This window comes from Mixophyes fleayi, chromosome 6, assembly GCF_038048845.1.
Source record: "Mixophyes fleayi isolate aMixFle1 chromosome 6, aMixFle1.hap1, whole genome shotgun sequence".
NCBI classification, from domain to species: domain Eukaryota; kingdom Metazoa; phylum Chordata; class Amphibia; order Anura; family Limnodynastidae; genus Mixophyes; species Mixophyes fleayi.
Genome location: NC_134407.1, coordinates 221,119,597 through 221,136,820, shown reverse-complemented (window position 1 = coordinate 221,136,820; position 17,224 = coordinate 221,119,597). Strand labels below are relative to the sequence as shown.

The 17,224-nt window shown below is 45.8% G+C and overlaps 1 protein-coding gene across 1 annotated transcript in view; it reads left to right on the top strand.

The window, feature by feature from the left end:
* The first annotated feature begins 5,487 nt into the window (after window positions 1-5,487).
* Window positions 5,488-17,224, top strand: part of LOC142095499 (uncharacterized) — an 80,219-nt gene continuing 68,482 nt past the window's right edge. The window contains 1 exon segment of the mRNA XM_075178444.1: window positions 5,488-5,595. Coding sequence (XP_075034545.1) covers window positions 5,535-5,595 — 61 coding nt within the window. The 5' untranslated portion in view covers window positions 5,488-5,534.

Here is a 17,224-nt window from a genome sequence, read left to right as displayed (position 1 = left end):
AGTCTCAGAAATAATCTGGAGAAATAATAACGGTATTGTTAGAAAGGATGACTATTTTTGATGAAGCAACAAAACAATTGTCACACCTTATATAGTATTCAATTCGATACTCTCATTCAGCCCGTGAGGTACAAGAGTATCCAGCCTAAATATCCAATAGGCCTCCCTCCTGGAGAGTGAATTGAATCTATCACCTCCTCGAGGGGTAGCCTTCACCTGTTCAATAGCTCTCACTTGAAGTTTGCTCAAACCCCCTATCTTGCAGGAGTTCACATGAAAGGATAGGCTGTGTGATTTTAAATTTTTAAGAATATTGCGGCGATGATCAGTAAAACGTGATGCTAAGGGACGAATTGTTCGTCCCACGTATTGTTGTCCGCACCAACAGTTAATAAGGTAAATGACAAAATTAGACTGGCAGTTCAAATACTGTTCGATGGCAAACGTATCTCTAGAGTGGAAGGATGTAAAGGACATACATTTGTGTTCAGCAAAATTACATGTAAGGCATCTTGTTCTACCACATTTATAGAATCCCTTAGGTTTTATCTTCAACCAATTGTTCAAGGGTATAGCGTCTGATAGTGTGGCAGATTTCTCGAGTCTAAAGAAACTCGGTGCCAGATGTTCCTTCAGATTACGGGCTCTTCTAAAGATAACATTATTACCCTGACTTAATAACGGACCCAACAGATTATCAGACCCAAGCATTGCAGAATTCTTTTTAATAATGTTCTTAATTTGACGTGCATAACTGTTATGTTGAGTGATGAAGACCAAGGCTTTATCTTCCTGATGTCTAGCTCTATCTTTTTTGAGCCTTCTTGGTGACTGTGACAGGAGATCCTCCCTATCAAGTACACTGACCTCATTAATGGCTTTGTTTAATACCTCAGCCGGATATCCTTGTTCTACGAACGAATGATATAGAGTCATTCAATGTTTCTCAAAGTCCCCTTGAGTTGTACAATTTCTTTTCATTCTTAAAAACTGACCTTTGGGAATATTATTCCTCCAGGCCCTAGAGTGGTCAGTCTCATAATGAAGGAAACTATGTGCATCCATGGGTTTCGAAAAAGTTTCCGTTTGAATTATATTATCTATTATACTGAGTGTAACATCTAGAAAATTTATAGCTGTATAGCTATGATTGCTCGTGAACCGGAGACCAAATTCATTATTATTAAGGTGAGTGAGAAAAGAAGATATAGAAAAATCATCCCCATCCCAAATAAAAAATAAGTTGTCACTATATCTGCCATAGAGGACCAGGTTCGCCCCAAATGTGGAACTCCACACAAACTGGTCTTCAAATTGTCCCATATATAGATTTGCAAAACTTGGGGCAAACCTGGTCCCCATGGCTGTGCCGAGTGTCTGTAGAAAAAATTGATTATTAAAAAAAAAATAATTGTGTTTCAGAATAAATCTAATTGACGACAAAATAAATTCACATAGCAGGCGATCCATATCTGAAGCCAGAAGAAAACTAGACACTGCTTTGATGCCCTTGTCGTGTGGGATGTTCGAGTACAATGACTCGACATCACACGTTAGGAATTGATATGTCTTATTCCAACGTATCCCTTGTAAAAGTTTGAGAAAGGACATGGTATCCCTGATATGTGATTTAAGAGAACAAACAAAAGGTTGAAGGTGTGAGTCAACAAAATAGGATAGATTACTAGTCAGAGACCCTACACCAGAAATAATCGGGGGTTTGTGAAGGGATTTGTGGATTTTCGGTAAATGATAATAGGTTGGGATCACCGGGTATTGTGAAAACAAAAAACAAAATGTCTCCTTGGAAATAACATGATCAGACAATGCCAAATCCAAATGATCACGTAGTTCTTGTTGAAATCTGGATGTGGGATTGTCTGATAATTGAATGTAAAATTTGGTGTCTGTAAGCTGTCTCGTGGCCTCCAGCATATAGTCATCTGTGTCTTGGATGACTACCCCACCCCCCTTATCGGCCGGCTTAATTATAATACCTGGATCCCGCATTAGGTCTTTAATGGCCTTTCTTTCCAGGGGGGATAGGTTATCTCTCAAGAGACCCTATTGGCTTTATCACATAGTCTTTTGAAGTCATCCACAAGTTACTCTTATATATACTGGTGCACCAGTTTATTCAACCTTATTGTGTCAACCTACAGGTGGTGTTACTCCCCATTTTTATTGGATTGGGAAACAGCGTATGTATGCTAGTCAGTTGTGGTGTTTTTATGTTAATGCCTTATAGGCTATAAATTGTTTATATCAATTAAATCGTTACAGTTGAACCAGCGCTTTTCCTCTATTTTTTCCGCTTTGAAGAGATCACCATAAATTTATACACACGATCCGTGGGATTATGGGGACACGTGAGACTTTCGAAGATGGTGTCCCCTCTTTTCATAAAGCAGCAGAGGTACAAATAATTTACATTCACACATCTGCATTTTGACGACTTGGAAACCGGCACAGATTGAACAATATTATTGTGTGAAGGCTTCTTATATCTATGTATGTGGAAGGTTTGGTCTCTTCCTATTGAGCATGTTTAACCTCCTGTAAAACAAGATGGTCACTACAAAGACAGATTGACTGGTCCCACAATTATTACTGTGATATGATTTTCCATTTTTTATCTCCTGACCTGCAGAATTGGTGACAGCTATTCTGACACCACCACCCATTATTCACTTGGATCAGTTGGGATTTGTTACCTTCAGATAAACATAGGTTATCATCTATAAAGCACTTAGTCTAATCTACCTAGCTTCTTCATGGGGCCTCCTGCAATATTGCTTTGTACTCATGCAGAGAAGTTCTTTGATCGTAGACTGGGCCTTTTCTGAGCCCACTAAGACAAATGCTCACTCACCTCACCGTGAGTATGAGTAAATGACAGCCTTTCAGATAAAGTGCAGATCCGCTATGTTACCAGACAGGGCTGCCTGATATCTCACATGATGACCAGAATATTGTGTCTTGTACAGAGAACCCCAAACAATGATGAAAGCGGCTGTCTGTAATTTGATATTCTGTGATGGTACAAAAGTGCGTCGCTCTCTAAGTACCTAGTGGGTAAAGGTTTGACCTAACAATCTGTTATATGTGAATGGAATTACCCCGTGGTGTATTCTACTATTGCAATCGTTTAACTTCAAGCTTTTTACATTACTCACCGACTTCTCCAGTTTCCTATATGTCTTCCTCACTTTATTACATTTGGTCCAGGCAGTCAGTGAGGTACTTGGGCACATAGACATCATGTGACCTATCCCAACTTTACACTGTAATCTATCTACTCAGCTCTTCCCTGGGTGAACTCATCAGCTCCTATGGCCTCAACTACCACCTCTACGTCGACGACACTCAACTATACCTCTCCTCTCCTAATCTCTCTCCCTCCCTCCTCTCTAGGGTGTCCGCCTGCCTCTCTGCCATCTCCTCCTGGATGTCCTCTCGATTCCTCAAACTTAACCTCGCCAAAACTGAACTCATAGTCTTTCCTCCCCCTCACACCTCGCCCCCTTCTGACCTCTCTATCACTGTCGACAACACCTCTATCTCCCCTGTCCCCCAACTTCGCTGCCTCGGTGTCATCCTCGACTCCTCTCTCTCCTTTGGCCCCCACATTCTCTCTCTTGCTAAATCCTGCCGCTTCCAGCTGTGTAACATCACTCGCATCCGGCCCTTCCTCTCCCAAGATGCCACCAAATGTCTTATTCACTCTCTGATCATCTCCCGCTTGGACTACTGTAACCTCCTCCTCACTGGCCTCCCCCAATCTCATCTTGCTCCCCTTCGATCTGTTCTTAACGCAGCCGCTAGGCTCATCTTCCTCTCTCGCCGCTCCTCGTCGGTCTCCCACCCTCTACCAATCCCTTCACTGGCTCCCCTTCCCCTTCAGAATCCACTTCAAGCTCCTCACTCTTACTTACAAGGCCCTCGCCAACTCCACTGCACCCTACATCTCCACCCTCCTCTCTATTCATGCTCCTTCCTGCCCTCTCCGATCTGCCAATGACCGTCGCCTCTCTTCTCCCCTGATCACCTCCTCCCAGGCGCGTATCCAAGACTTCGCCCGTGCTGCCCCCCTCCACTGGAACAAGCTCCCTCCCTTCATCAGAACTTCCCCTAATCTGTCCAGTTTCAAACGGGCTTTAAAAACCCACCTTTTTCCTAAAGCCTTCCAGTCTCCCACTTAATTACCTACCTTTTCTTCTGCCTCTTCCCCTTCATTCCCCTTCCCCTATCCTCCATTCCTCCCTCTCTCTCCCGTGTCTCTCTGTCTGTCTACCTCACCCCTTAGATTGTACGCTCCTTTGAGCAGGGTCACCTCTCCTCCTGTCTCACCACTGTTAACTCTGCTCTCCAGCAACCTTGCCATCCTCCTCGAGGACCCTCTTCCCCCTGTCCCCTCCCGCTCCCTCTTCTCCCCCCCGGGGGTCTCCCTATAATCCGTGCCCTCCCTCTTGGGCTCCGTCGTATGCAGACCTTCCCCTCTCCCCTCCCCTTGCTGTGCTTTGAGCTCACGGAGTTACTGTGCTTATTGTTTACTGTACTGTGCTGTCTCTCCTTGTATTGTAATTTCATTTGTCCCTGAACGGCGCTACGGACACCTAGTGGCGCCCTATAAATAAAAATTGATAATAATAATACTCATACTGAGGTAGGATCCCTTCTACTTATTTCCTATTTTTGTGATCAAGTGAAGCATTTTCTGTCCTCTCCTAAACAAGAAGTTGTTTCCCATTCTCAGACTCATTGTGAGCTCTATGTATGGGATCAGACCCTCCTCTGTGGGATGTTTTGGGATTTGTGCAGCTGTTACTGAATTGTGTTAAGCAGTGGGAACACGTTATTACTGGAGACTTACTCAGATAAACACAAACTGGTTCCCTTTGCTTTGTGTCACTGCTGGATATGTGGAGATTCTAGAAATACATTGTTCTATATCATTTGGGAAAGTCCTAAAATCAAACAATATTGCTAGTTGTCTATCCCTTTATTTACAGAGGTTACTGGTGTTGACATTTCCCATTGATCCTCCTGTTTATTGCTGTATTACAATAACTTTATGGTTGGAACATATACAAGATGCCTCCTTATATACTGTTATATGGAGTCATTCCTGCTTTCCCTATCAAGTTATAGGTTGTGTAGGTTAATGTACGAACATCATTTGATCACTTTAAAAAACAACATATTCAGTCACTGTGTGTTTCCTACAGATGGATCCAGTAACAGAACTTCCCCAGAGAGTTGTCCCCGTCCTCTTTATTCACAGGATTGTACAGAGGAAAATCACAAGGTCCCACAGGAGTGTCAGGTAGATGGAATGTAGATTCTCTCCATATACCATAATATCAAAGTGACATTTCTCTATATGATCTGTAGAGAAGCTGTGTATTACACTGATATTATTCTGTCTAATCTTGATTAATGAAATCAGGTATTATTAAAGTGTTATTTTATTGGTTATTTAGGGTGAAGATCTGACTAATATTAAGGTAGAAGTTATAGAGGGAGAAGAAGAGATGTATGTGAGGGGTGATCAGCAGTGTAAGGAGGAGGAAATCCCTACAGATATCAGCACAGGTGAGTAATAAACACTTATTACAGATAATAGTCACATATTCTTGTGTTCAGTCACTACAACAATCTCTTATTCTACACCCTCCTCTGTCAGTACAAAGTAATGAGGGAAATCATTGTGGGCTATGACATCTGACCAGTCTCCTCCTCACACTCTCTGGTGATTCTCATACATCAGTACAAGGGACGTCTGTAATAGTCTGTGCAACTAGGTTGTACTGTTAGTGGCTTTTAGGATGGACCCCGGTGGCTGGTGACCACTCTGACAACAACTGTGCTTAAATGATGAAAACTTAATTTTATTGCTCAAAAGTGTTTTCAGTAGACATAGGATAGGGGGCACTCGCATCAGAGATAGGGCGAGAGAGAAGGAACGACCAGGGAGATCCTTAGTGACCTGTTGCTCAGATATAGAATTAATAAGTGCAAGGGATTATACAGGGGCAAGTCCACCATATATGTAGCATTGTGCCTTTCTGGCCACATTCCCGCCAACAGCTCGGAGTAGCGGTGGGAAACATTCTAGATAACCTATCTGGGGTATAGTACCACCTATAGTACAGATTGTATGCAGTTTCTTTAATAAGTGTGGATAATGAGCTCTTGGCAATCCCCTCTTTGACCTCCTCCCAACAAGACTCATCACGGGGGGGGGGTGTCCCCAGATCTCTCTGCCATTCCCGTTTGTGCTGCCCCGGAACGTCAAAGGTGATCTCTACTAGCCAATTATAAATTCTCAAAGTCATCCCTTTGGTAAGTGGTGAATGCAAACACGTACTCAAAGAGAGTGAAGGGCCGAAGAGTATCAGAGGCGGGCATGGACATAGCGAAGTGTCGGACCTAGAAGTACTGAAAGAAAAGCAGACGGAAAGGTTCAAACTTGTGATGGAGATCTGACAAAGAAGCCCAAGTTCCATTGAACACCAGGTTCGAGACCACGCGTATCTCCCCACGTATCCATGGTTGAATTGCTGTAACTGACCCCCAGGGGGAAAATTTGGGTTGCTCCAGTGGGCAGTTAGAGGGGAAATAAGGGAGGATAGTTTGTGCTTGAGCCGGCACGAGTCCCATAGGGACAAACTAAATTTGAGAGATTGGAGTGTGGAGACCCCTGGTGGTCTGTCCTGTCTGAAGAGGCCCCATAGGGATGCCAAAAAGGGGACTCCCATAAAATGGGTTTCCAAATCCACCCACGCTACTGTCCAGTTTGGGACACAAGTAACCGCAACCTGGGTCAGATGAGCCGCCAAGTAATAGAGTTTAACATCTGGAAAGCCTCTTCCTCCTCGAGCCCTGGGCTGCTTTTTTTTTTACTGCTACCGAGATTCTAGGGTTCTTACCGCGCCATACAAATTTGAGGAATGCAAGTCCCGAAATACAAGATCCAGCACCTTCACTGGGAGAGTCTGGAAGAGGTAGAGAAGTTTAGGGATCAATTTCATCTTAACAGCAATGATCCTGCACAGCCACAATATAACAAAACTCCTCCATATAGCTAGATCCTTTTTTATTTTAATTAGAAGGGAAGAAACATTTTCTCGGTATAGTCGGTCATAAGAAGAGGTGATATAGACACCAAGATACTTGAGCTTGTTCGCCTGCCAGGGCAAGGCAAAATTATCCTATAGGCTGGCACGGAGGGGAGGGGGAGCGTGGAGGAGCATGGTCTCAGATTTATTAAAATTGATTTTATAGCCTGAGAGAAGACCATACTCCTCTATGAGCATGTACAGAGCGAGTAGAGAGTCTCGGGGGTTCGTGAGAGAAAGAAGTATGTCGTTTGCAAAGAGGGAGACCTTGAATTCCCAGGGTCCCACCTCCACACCCGTTATCAAAGCCGACTGCCTAATCATTGCCGCCAAAGTTTCTATAACCAATGCAAAAATTAAAAGTGATAGGGTGCATCCCTGTCTCGTCCCATCAGAAAGGGAGAGGGGGTTGGATAGCGAGCCATTGACCAATACCCTTGCGGTGGGAGAATTGTAAAGAGCAGATACCCCCATCAGGAATTCAGCCGAGAAGCCAAACGTTTTCAGAGTGTGAAACAAAAAGTCCCACGAGATCCATTCTAATGTCTTCTCAGCGTCCAAAGAGAGCAACATATCTGGGAGACGCCTCTGGTTAAATATTTGAACTAAAATCTATTGCGCGATGAGTATTATCTCTGGCTTGACGACCTAGAATAAATCCTACCTGATCATAATGGAGCAGACCAGGAAGGACACCATTCACCCAAGTGCCTAGAATTTTTGCATAAATCTTGACATCAACATTAAGGAGGCAGATAAGGTGGTAGCTTGCACAGTCACTAGGGTCCTTCCCCTTCTTGTGTATAACTACTATGCGTTCTTTCAGCATCGATTTCGGGAATGGGGCTCCTTACAAGACCGCATTGAACAGGGTGCGGAGGTGGGGTACCAGGGTCTGGGAAAATCTCTTATAGTAGGCCGGGGTGAAGACGTCTGGGCCCGGGGCCTTAGAGGCCTTTTGTGCTTTGATAACAGCCAGTTTTTCCTTTGACGAGATTTCCTCATTTAGTTGTTGGACCGAATCACAGGAGAGAGTGGGGAGGTTTGCTTGTTTCAAAAACGCCTTTATGGTTTCAGCTGGGGGGGTACTTCCAGGATTTGAGCTATCTAAATTATACAAAGCGGAATAAAACTTCTGAAACTCTCATCCTATTTGGTCAGGGCTGTGAATGGGGGAGCCCAAGGCAGATTTCAGAGCCATAACGTTGTTTCTCTTTAATCCAGTCTGGGGGACACTGCTTACCATGGGTTGTGGAGGGGAGCACGGGAGTTGGCAACTAGCTAGTTAATCTTTAGCACTGCTGACAGACCCCTCCCCTCTACAATCCCCCCGCCTCTTCCTCCTCAGTTTTTTTTAGGTGCCCATGGAGTTGGGCAGTGTTTTAGCTTCTGCATGTATTTTTTACTTTGATTTTATTTTATTTCATTTTATTTCTCTTTTATCCAGGTGGCAGACATGGGAGTGTGTTCTATTATAGAGAACACACTCCCAGCATAGCAGCGCAGGCACTACCCTGTCAGATGAGAGCCAGAGGCTCTCACTGACAGAGAGAGAAGAATAGGGTGCCTGAATAGTGAGTGACAAGCGGTCTCTCCGGACCAGTCACTCCTGGAGCCTCCCTGATAACCGGCGCTGCCACTGCAGGCATAGAGCGCCGGTTATCGGAGATTACAAATGCCGGCGGCCATCTTGGATCCGCGGAGGAGCGAGGAGAAGGGGGCCATACCAAGATCCCCCCTCATGCATAGGAGGGGGCATCGGGGTGCTAACCACTGCGGAGACCTCAACTCTTGAGGTCTCCACTTCTCTGCCACATGCCATTTTTTTTTTTTATTCAAAAAACGGAGCAAGCTGTAAGAGAGTATCAGGGGGGGGGGGAGCTAAGACATAGAGCTCCCCCGCCCTCCAGAGAGAAGTGGATTAGCCCGGTCTTCTAGCGCCAAGGAGAAGCCCGGGAAAAGGACACAGATCAGAGGGAGCAGGCACCAGGACACTGCTGTTGGACTTCTCCCCTGTTTGGCCTATGGGCTAAGTATCTGACTTATTTAAACACATATTACTGTATTTGCTGTCTACAAAGTGGGCTAGTAGGGGTTATATTGTAGTTCTCCTACTTGCCAAAATATTATATTGTGTTATAAAAAATTACAAGTACAACTTTTATGTCAGATTAGTTGATTACTTGTTTTTTCCCACTATTCTCTCTACACACTCTCTCTCTCTCTCTCAGCTAAATCTAACAATTTAAGTCTGTGTGTTTGGTGTGCCTTCCTTTATAAAATGACAGATAAAGGAAAGGGCCCTATGGCAAAGTATTTCACATGTTCAAGATGTAATGTAAAATTACCTTGTGGGCAGAAAGACCCGTTGGCGCTCTGCTCTGTCTGCTCAGGTCCCCCCTGCGCAAACCCATCATATTTTAGCCCCACTGACGGAGGAACCGGCCCGAGTGGCCTCCCTGACACAGTCGGTTTCCTCTTTAGCACAGATGGTTTTACAATCCAATCAGTTGCTATCTAGTGTGGCAGCCTCGGTGGCTATTAATGCTAGTACACCTTTGGGCCTCCCTGCTACCTCAGGTTCTATTGGAACGTCTATACCAGGACCTTCTTCATTGCTTACGGACCAGGCCCCTGTTTCCACAGAACCGGCATGGTCCGCAGCATTTATAAAGGGTTTGGATAAACTAAACCAGTTACTTGAATCCCCAAACATCCTGCCTGCTAAAAGGAAGCGGCGTAGATCCGCTAATACCCTTATGGTCCTTTCAGACTGAGGGGTTTTCAGAGGAGGAGGGGGAAATAAATTCTGATCCTGAACAGGAAGACAACACTAAAAGCCGATTTATTGATGATTTGGTTTTAGCGGTGAGACAAGCGTTGGACCTCCCAGAACCGGAGGATCCTACTCCTAGAGACAGAAGTCACTTTAAGAAGGCCAAAAGGAAGGCGATCCGTTTTCCCCCTTCTGTAGAACTCAGAGATATTGCAGAGGGAGCCTGGAAACAGCCTGATAGAAGGTTCTCTGTTCCCAGAAGGTTCTCTTCCCTGTATCCATTGCAGGAGGAAGACGTGGCTTGCTGGGAGAGTATTCCTAAGGTGGATATTACAGTAGCCCGTTTGGCCAGACACACTTCACTACCAGTCCCAGGTTCAGCAACTCTGCAGGATGCCAATGATCGCAGAGTGGAATCCTAGATGAAATCTATATTTGTGGCTGCGGGTTCTTCCTTTAGACCCACATTTGCTTCAGCTTGGGTTGCTAGAGCCATGGAAGCATGGGCAGACCAACTGGCAGAGGCCTTACAGGACTCTGATTTACTTCCCCTGGCTTTGCATTTGAAAGAGGCATCGGGGTACCTTTATGAGGCGGCCCAAAACACAGCGTCTGTGTCTTCTATTCAGGCTGCATCTATTTCAGCAAGAAGAACGTTATGGCTGAAATCCTGGGAAGGAGATGCGGATTTAAAAAAGTCAGTTGAAACCATTCCTTTTTCAGCAGCAGGTTTGTTCGGGCCGGAACTGGATACTATGATTTCCCAGGCAACAGGGAGCAAAAGCACTTCTTTGCCAGTATTCTCAAGTAGGGTCCGGACTCCTCGGGTCAGCTCCTTTCGCCAGCCCTTTAGGGGGATCTCCTTGCCTAGAGGACAGTCATTTAGAGGTAGACAACCAAATGCTCGAGGCTCCTCTGTCAGGGGTAGATCCTCGTTTGCAGCTAGGCGCCAGACCTCCAAGACACAGGAGAAGCCTGCGTCCTGACGACCACTCTACTCTGCCGGAGCTGGCGCCAGTGGGGGGACGTCTGTCTTTGTTTCGGGAACAATGGGCAGAGTCATCCCAAGACCCTTGGATTCGGGGCATTATATCAAGTGGGTACATGATAGACCTGCTGGGTCCGGTACCACATCGTTTCTTTGTAAACCTGCTACCCCGAGATCCAACAAGAAGACAGGCGATACAGGCTTGTGTCGCCTCTCTTCTTTCGCAAAGAGTCATCTGCAGGGTCCCAGACAACCAGAAGGGACAGGGGTTTTATTCAAATCTGTTTCTGGTCAAGAAGCCGGACGGGTCCTTTCGACCCATTTTAAACCTAAAGAACCTCAATGTGCACTTACGGGTGGACAGATTTCGGATGGAATCCCTGAGGTCGGTAATAAACGGCTTAGTGAAGGATCGGTTTATGACTTCCATAGACATAAAGGACGCATACCTCCACGTTCCCATTTGGAGCGACCATCAATCTCTCCTAAGATTCACAGTGGGGTCCTCCCACTATCAGTTTCGGGCCCTTCCCTTCGGCCTCTCCACAGCTCCGAGGGTCTTCACGAAGATCATGTCGGTCATGGCAGCGTGTCTTCACTTAAAGGGAGTTTATTTGGACGATCTGCTCATCAAATCCTCCTCAGAGATTTGCTAACGTCAGCACTTATCCCTCACCTTGGCAGTCCTCGAGAGCCATGGGTGGCTGATAAACTTAAAGAAATCCCAGATGGTTCTGTGTCAACGCATGGTCTTCCTGGGGCTTATCATGGATACCAGTTGGCAGAAGGTGTTCCTGCTTACGGAGAAGATCAGTTCAATCCGGGCTATAACACCTCAGGTCTTGTCCTCTCCCAATCCCTCAATTCATTTATGCATGCGGCTGCTTGGGAAGGTGGTGGCCTCCTTCGGTCGGGCTCATTCTCGATGCTTCCAGTAGGATCTGTTACGGAAATGGTCAGGATCCCACATACACTTGGATCTCCAGAGGATCTCGCTGTCTCCGGAGAGAATCACTGTCTCTGGAGAGAATCGCTCCAGTGGTGGCTGAATCAGGATCACATGTCGGTGGGCAGGTCTTTCGCTCCATGGTCATGCATCATAGCCACGGCAGATGCCAGCCTGAGAGGTTGGGGGGCGGTAATCCTGCACCTCAGGCTCCAGGGACTTTGGTCGGTTCAGGAATCAGCCTTATCAATAAACGTGTTGGAGTTGAAGGCAATTCTTGCAGCCCTTCGGGGGGCCCAGTCCCTCCTCCAGGGCCTCAGGGCCACCCTGTCAGAGTTCAGTCCGACTATGTCAACAGGCAGGGAGGAACCAGGAGTGCAGCTGCAATGGAAATTGCAGCTCAGATTTTTGTTTGGGCAGAACAGTATGTTCCAGCAGTATTCATTCCAGGAATAAAGAATTGGGAGGCCGACTACCTAAGTCGAAATCAAATGATGCCGGGGGAGTGGTCACTCCATCCGGAAGTATTTCAGTCTCTTGTTCTTACGTGGGGTCTTCCGGATATAGATCTCATGGCCTCCAGAAACAACAAAAAAGTTCACAGGTTTTGCGCAAGGGCAAGGGACCCCTTAGCGGTGGCTGTGGACGTCATGACGATGTCATGGGAGTTCAGGTTGGGATACCCGTTTCCCCCGATTCCCATGCTTCCTCGCGTGCTCAGACGAGTAACACAAGGCAGTCTGCCAGTAATTCTAATAGCTCCCTCATTGCCACGCCGAGTGTGGTACGCGGACATAATCTCTATGGCGGTAGGACAAGGATTTCATCTTCCATCACGAGACGACCTTCTTCAAGGTCCCTTCCGTCACCAGAATTTACCTCAGCTCAGTTTAATGGCATGGCTGTTGAAGTCAGCCTCTGGAGGGCTTAGGGGTTTTTCCTCCAGTGTAGTGAACACTATGATGCGAGCTCGAAAGCCAGTTTCGGCTCGCATCTATCATCGGATTTGGAGAGCCTATATCAGATGGTGTGAAAATAGGACATGTCACACATCCTCCTTTCGTGTCCCTCGCTTATTGGCTTTTCTTCAGGATGGGCTGGAAGCAGGGCTTCGTTTAGGTTCCCTAAAAGTTCAGTTATTGGCACTTTCAGTCTTTTTTCACCTGAAATTAGCGGATTTGCCAGATATCAAGACTTTTCTTCAGGGGGTCTTACATATTCAACCTCCCTATGTTCCGCCTACAGCACCATGGGATCTTAACCTGGTACTGGACATGCTTAAAAGGCCTCCTTTTGAGCCTTTACTTGAGGCAGATTTTAGGTGTTTGACCTAGAAGGTTGTTTTTCTTTTGGCAATTGCATCGGCACGTAGGGTGTCGGAATTGGGAGCTCTGTCTTGCCGGGAACCATATCTGTTTTTTCACGAGGACAGAGCGGTTTTGAGAACACTCCCCTCTTTTGTTCCAAAAGTGGTGTCCTCCTTCCATTTGAACCAGGAAATTGTAGTTCCGGTTTTTTCATCTACTTCTCAGTCTGATCTGCAGTCTATGGAAAAGTTAGATGTGGTTAGGGCTCTCCGTATTTATGTCAAAAGAACATCTCAAATTAGACAAACCGATTCCCTGTTTGTCCTCTATGATTCTAACAAAAGAGGCTGGCCAACCTCTAAACAGTCCATTGCAAGATGGATTACGTCAACTATTAAGCAGGTTTACATAAGAGCTAACCTTCCTGTGCCAGAGAGACTTACGGCCCATTCCACCAGATCGGTAGGGGCGTCATTGGGCAGCAAGAAATGGGGCTTCTGCTGACCAGCTTTGCAGGGCAGCCACCTGGTCTTCTGTCCACACATTTACCAAATTCTATCAATTTAATGTATTCGCATCCGCGGATGCAAATTTCGCTCGTAGTGCTCTATGAGCGGGGCTTTCAGAGCGGTCCCACCCTTAGGGGGCTGCTTTAGAATGTCCCCATGGTAAGCAGTGTCCCCCAGACTGGATGAAAGAGAAAAGAGGATTTATATACTTACGTTAAATCCGTTTCTCTGATTCCGTCTGGGGGACACTGCGATCCCTCCCTTCTGCCTTTCCTCTGTATGCTCTTGGTTGATTGACCTATCTCCTTGGGGCTTTTTGAATTAACTAAGGAGGAAGAGGCGGGGGGATTGTAGAGGGGAGGGGTCTGTCAGCAGTGCTAAAGATTAACTAGCTAGGTGCCAACTCCCATGCTCCCCTCGACAACCCATGGTAAGCAGTGTCCCCCAGACGGAATCAGAGAAACGGATTTAACATAAGTATATAAATCCTCTTTTTTGGAGGTTTAAGCCCTCAAAGAGGCGGTCAAGATCCTGTCTACTTTGTCTCCTTTCTCGTAAAATGTCTGTTTTAGCCGTTTCAGGGCCGTGGCTGTGGACTCCGAAAGGAGAAGATTCAAATAAATCAGACAGTACTTTTATGAGTTTGTTCAAAGTAGCTTCATCTGGGGAAGTTTATGTCATTACAGGGTCTGAAGTTGAATGGCTAGCGAAGTGCGTTTAGAAATGATTAGTTTCCTATGGCGTGAGGCCATGCTAATCAGATGACCCCGTATCACCGCCTTATGGGCTTCCCAGAGGGTCGTGGGGGGCATGTCTGGAAGGTCACTTAGGAGGAAATATTCATCTTACAGGGTCTGCAAGTCGCGGATCGTTGCCAGGATGTCTCTGGTGAAACAGTCCGGTCAATCTAGAGGCATGGACATTTTCTGCAGGCTCCCACGAATTTTCTTCTTGACCATATCCCCTCCATTTTACCTAATATTATCTATTTCTGTGTGTTCTGGAGTCCAGGATCTCTTCAACAATAAACTCTTCTTCTCCTTCCACCATGACTGGTGTTGGTGGGGCTGAAATCCGTCCAGGGAAGGGGTTGTCTCGAAATGGTTTGAGCAGGGAAGTATGGAATACCGGATGTATTTTCATAGACGCAGGAAGATCTAAGCGGAAGGCAACTTGACCAATTTGGGATAGAATTTTGAATGGCCCAATAAACTTTCGACCCAATTTTGGTGAGGGTATCCGCTGTTTAAGGTTTTTAATGGATAGCCAGACCTCGTCTCCAACATGAAAATTGGGTACAGCTCTACGGTGTCTGTTGGCAGCTTGTCTGTAATGTTCCTGGGCTTCTCTCAAATTTTCAATAAGCCTTTTTTGAACTTCTTGTAATGTTCTGATTCTATCTGTCACCGTTGGAATTGATGTGGAAACTGGGAGATTTGTAATAAACATTGGATGGAGTTCAAAGTTGGCAAAGAAAGGTGTCTGGGAAATTGAACTGTGTTCAGAGTTATTGTAAGAAAATTCAGCAGTGGGTAGAAAATTCATCCAATCATCTTGAAGGTAACTAATAAAACATCTTAAATATTGTTCAAGTGCCTGATTAGTCCTTTGTCTGTCCATTAGACTGTGGGTGGAAAGCCGAGGACAGATTACATTTTATTCCCAAAGTGGTGCAAAAACTTTTCCAGAGATTAGAAGTGAACTAAACACCTCGATCAGAGACTATGTCATCAGGGATGCCATGAAGCCTAAATATTTCCTGAATTAGAAGCTCTGCAGTCTGTTCAGCAGTGGGTACTCCTCTACTCTAGGAGGAATAAAATGAGCCATTTTAGTTAGACGGTCCACTACCACAAGAATTGTTGCCATCCCTTTCGAAGGAGGTAGATCAATTATGAAATCTATAGAGATAGAGCTCCAGGGACAAGATGGAATGGGAAGAGATTGTAGCAAACCTATTGGTGAGGAGCGAGGAGTCTTGTTTTGGGCACATGTCAGACACGATGAAACATATTTTTTAACATCGCTTTTACACTTTGGCCACCAAAAGGAACATGTCAACAATTCTTCAGTCCTGTACACTCCTAAATGTCCAGCGGGTTTGGAATCATGGACTAATTTCAATACTTCAATTCGTACTGACTCGGGTACATCAAGGCAATGAAGCTGAGTGCAGTAGCCATAATGTAAAGTTAAATTAACATCTGAAGAAGGACTTCTGTGGAAAGGATCAGTGTCATAACGTTTCTTCAAAAGAGAGAGTAAATCCGTAGGAACAGTTGCCCCTGAGAAGTTGTGCTTAGGTAGAATAGTCTTTCTAGAATTTTCTTTTAGATGTGGCTCGGAGAACATTCTGAAAATCCGGTCAAACAGTAAGAGACAGGGCAGTAGTAAAACCAATTTCTAAAATAAAAGGCAGAGGGAGGTGGCTTGGCGGCTATTGTCACCATTGTCCACTCGGTAGTCGGGAGCTTCCTTGGAGGGAAGGGTGAGAACAGGGCACCCGGGCCTTGAGCCGGAGGATGAGTAGGGGGGGACGAGGCATGAAGTCCCAAAGTCTCAAGAAGGCAGACTGCGTCCGCCATTGTCCGAGCCAAGTGGAGCTTGTTATGATGCCAGAGGAGAAGACGAAACGGGAATCCCCAGCGGTATCGAATGTTGTTATCTCTGAGGATCGTTGTCACTGGTTTTAATTCACGCCTCTTGAGGAGGGTGATCGGAGCAATGTCCTGGTAGATTTGCAGGGAAGCATAGGATAGTGTCAGACTTACAAGATTCCCGCAGAATTGCCTCCTTAGTAGTCTAATAATGACATCTGAGGATGACATTCCGGGGCTGGGAAAGTTGCTGAGACCTAAGGCGTAGAGCCCTGTGTGCTCTGTCCAGGAGGAGATGGTCTTGTGGGGTAGCAGGAGCAACATGAGAAAAGAGTCTTTTCAAGTATTGGCCAAGGAGAGATTGGTCAACTTCCTCGGGGATGCCTCTGATGCGTAGATTATTGCGCCTGGTCTTCTTCTTGTTCCTGCAGGTGAAGCATATCTTGTTGGAGGCGGTGAATATCCGCAACTGAGTCCCAGTGGGAGGAAACAACTTAATCCATTTTAGTTTCCAGGTGATCTGTCCTATCTCCGAGGTCATGCAATTCAGCCTTAAAGGCGTATCACTTTTTGCACTTCAGTTTAGACTGCCTGCACAGATCTCCTTGTCTCCTTGACTTGTAGGTCTTTGCGATCAGTGGAAAAGAATCTGAGTCATCGGAATCAGAATGAGTTTCATGACGTGGAGATGAAGCGCTCGGAGTCTTTGCTTTTGTGTAGGCAAATTTCTTAAGGCTCTGAGGAAGATCAGAACCACCCGCCTTCCTGACCCCTTTCGTCATGGTTTACTCAGTGCAGAGGCTACAGATAAGTCAAACAGGATGTATCATTGTGAAAGGTTCTGTGTGTAGGTTAGAAAAGAAGACAGTGTCACGACATTCCAGGTTAGAACTCTGTCCCGCGGGCCAGTAGGAACGTCACAGATTAGTCCATGTTGCGTGTCACATTAATTCAGAGCCGTGCTCAGCTGCGTAGAAATC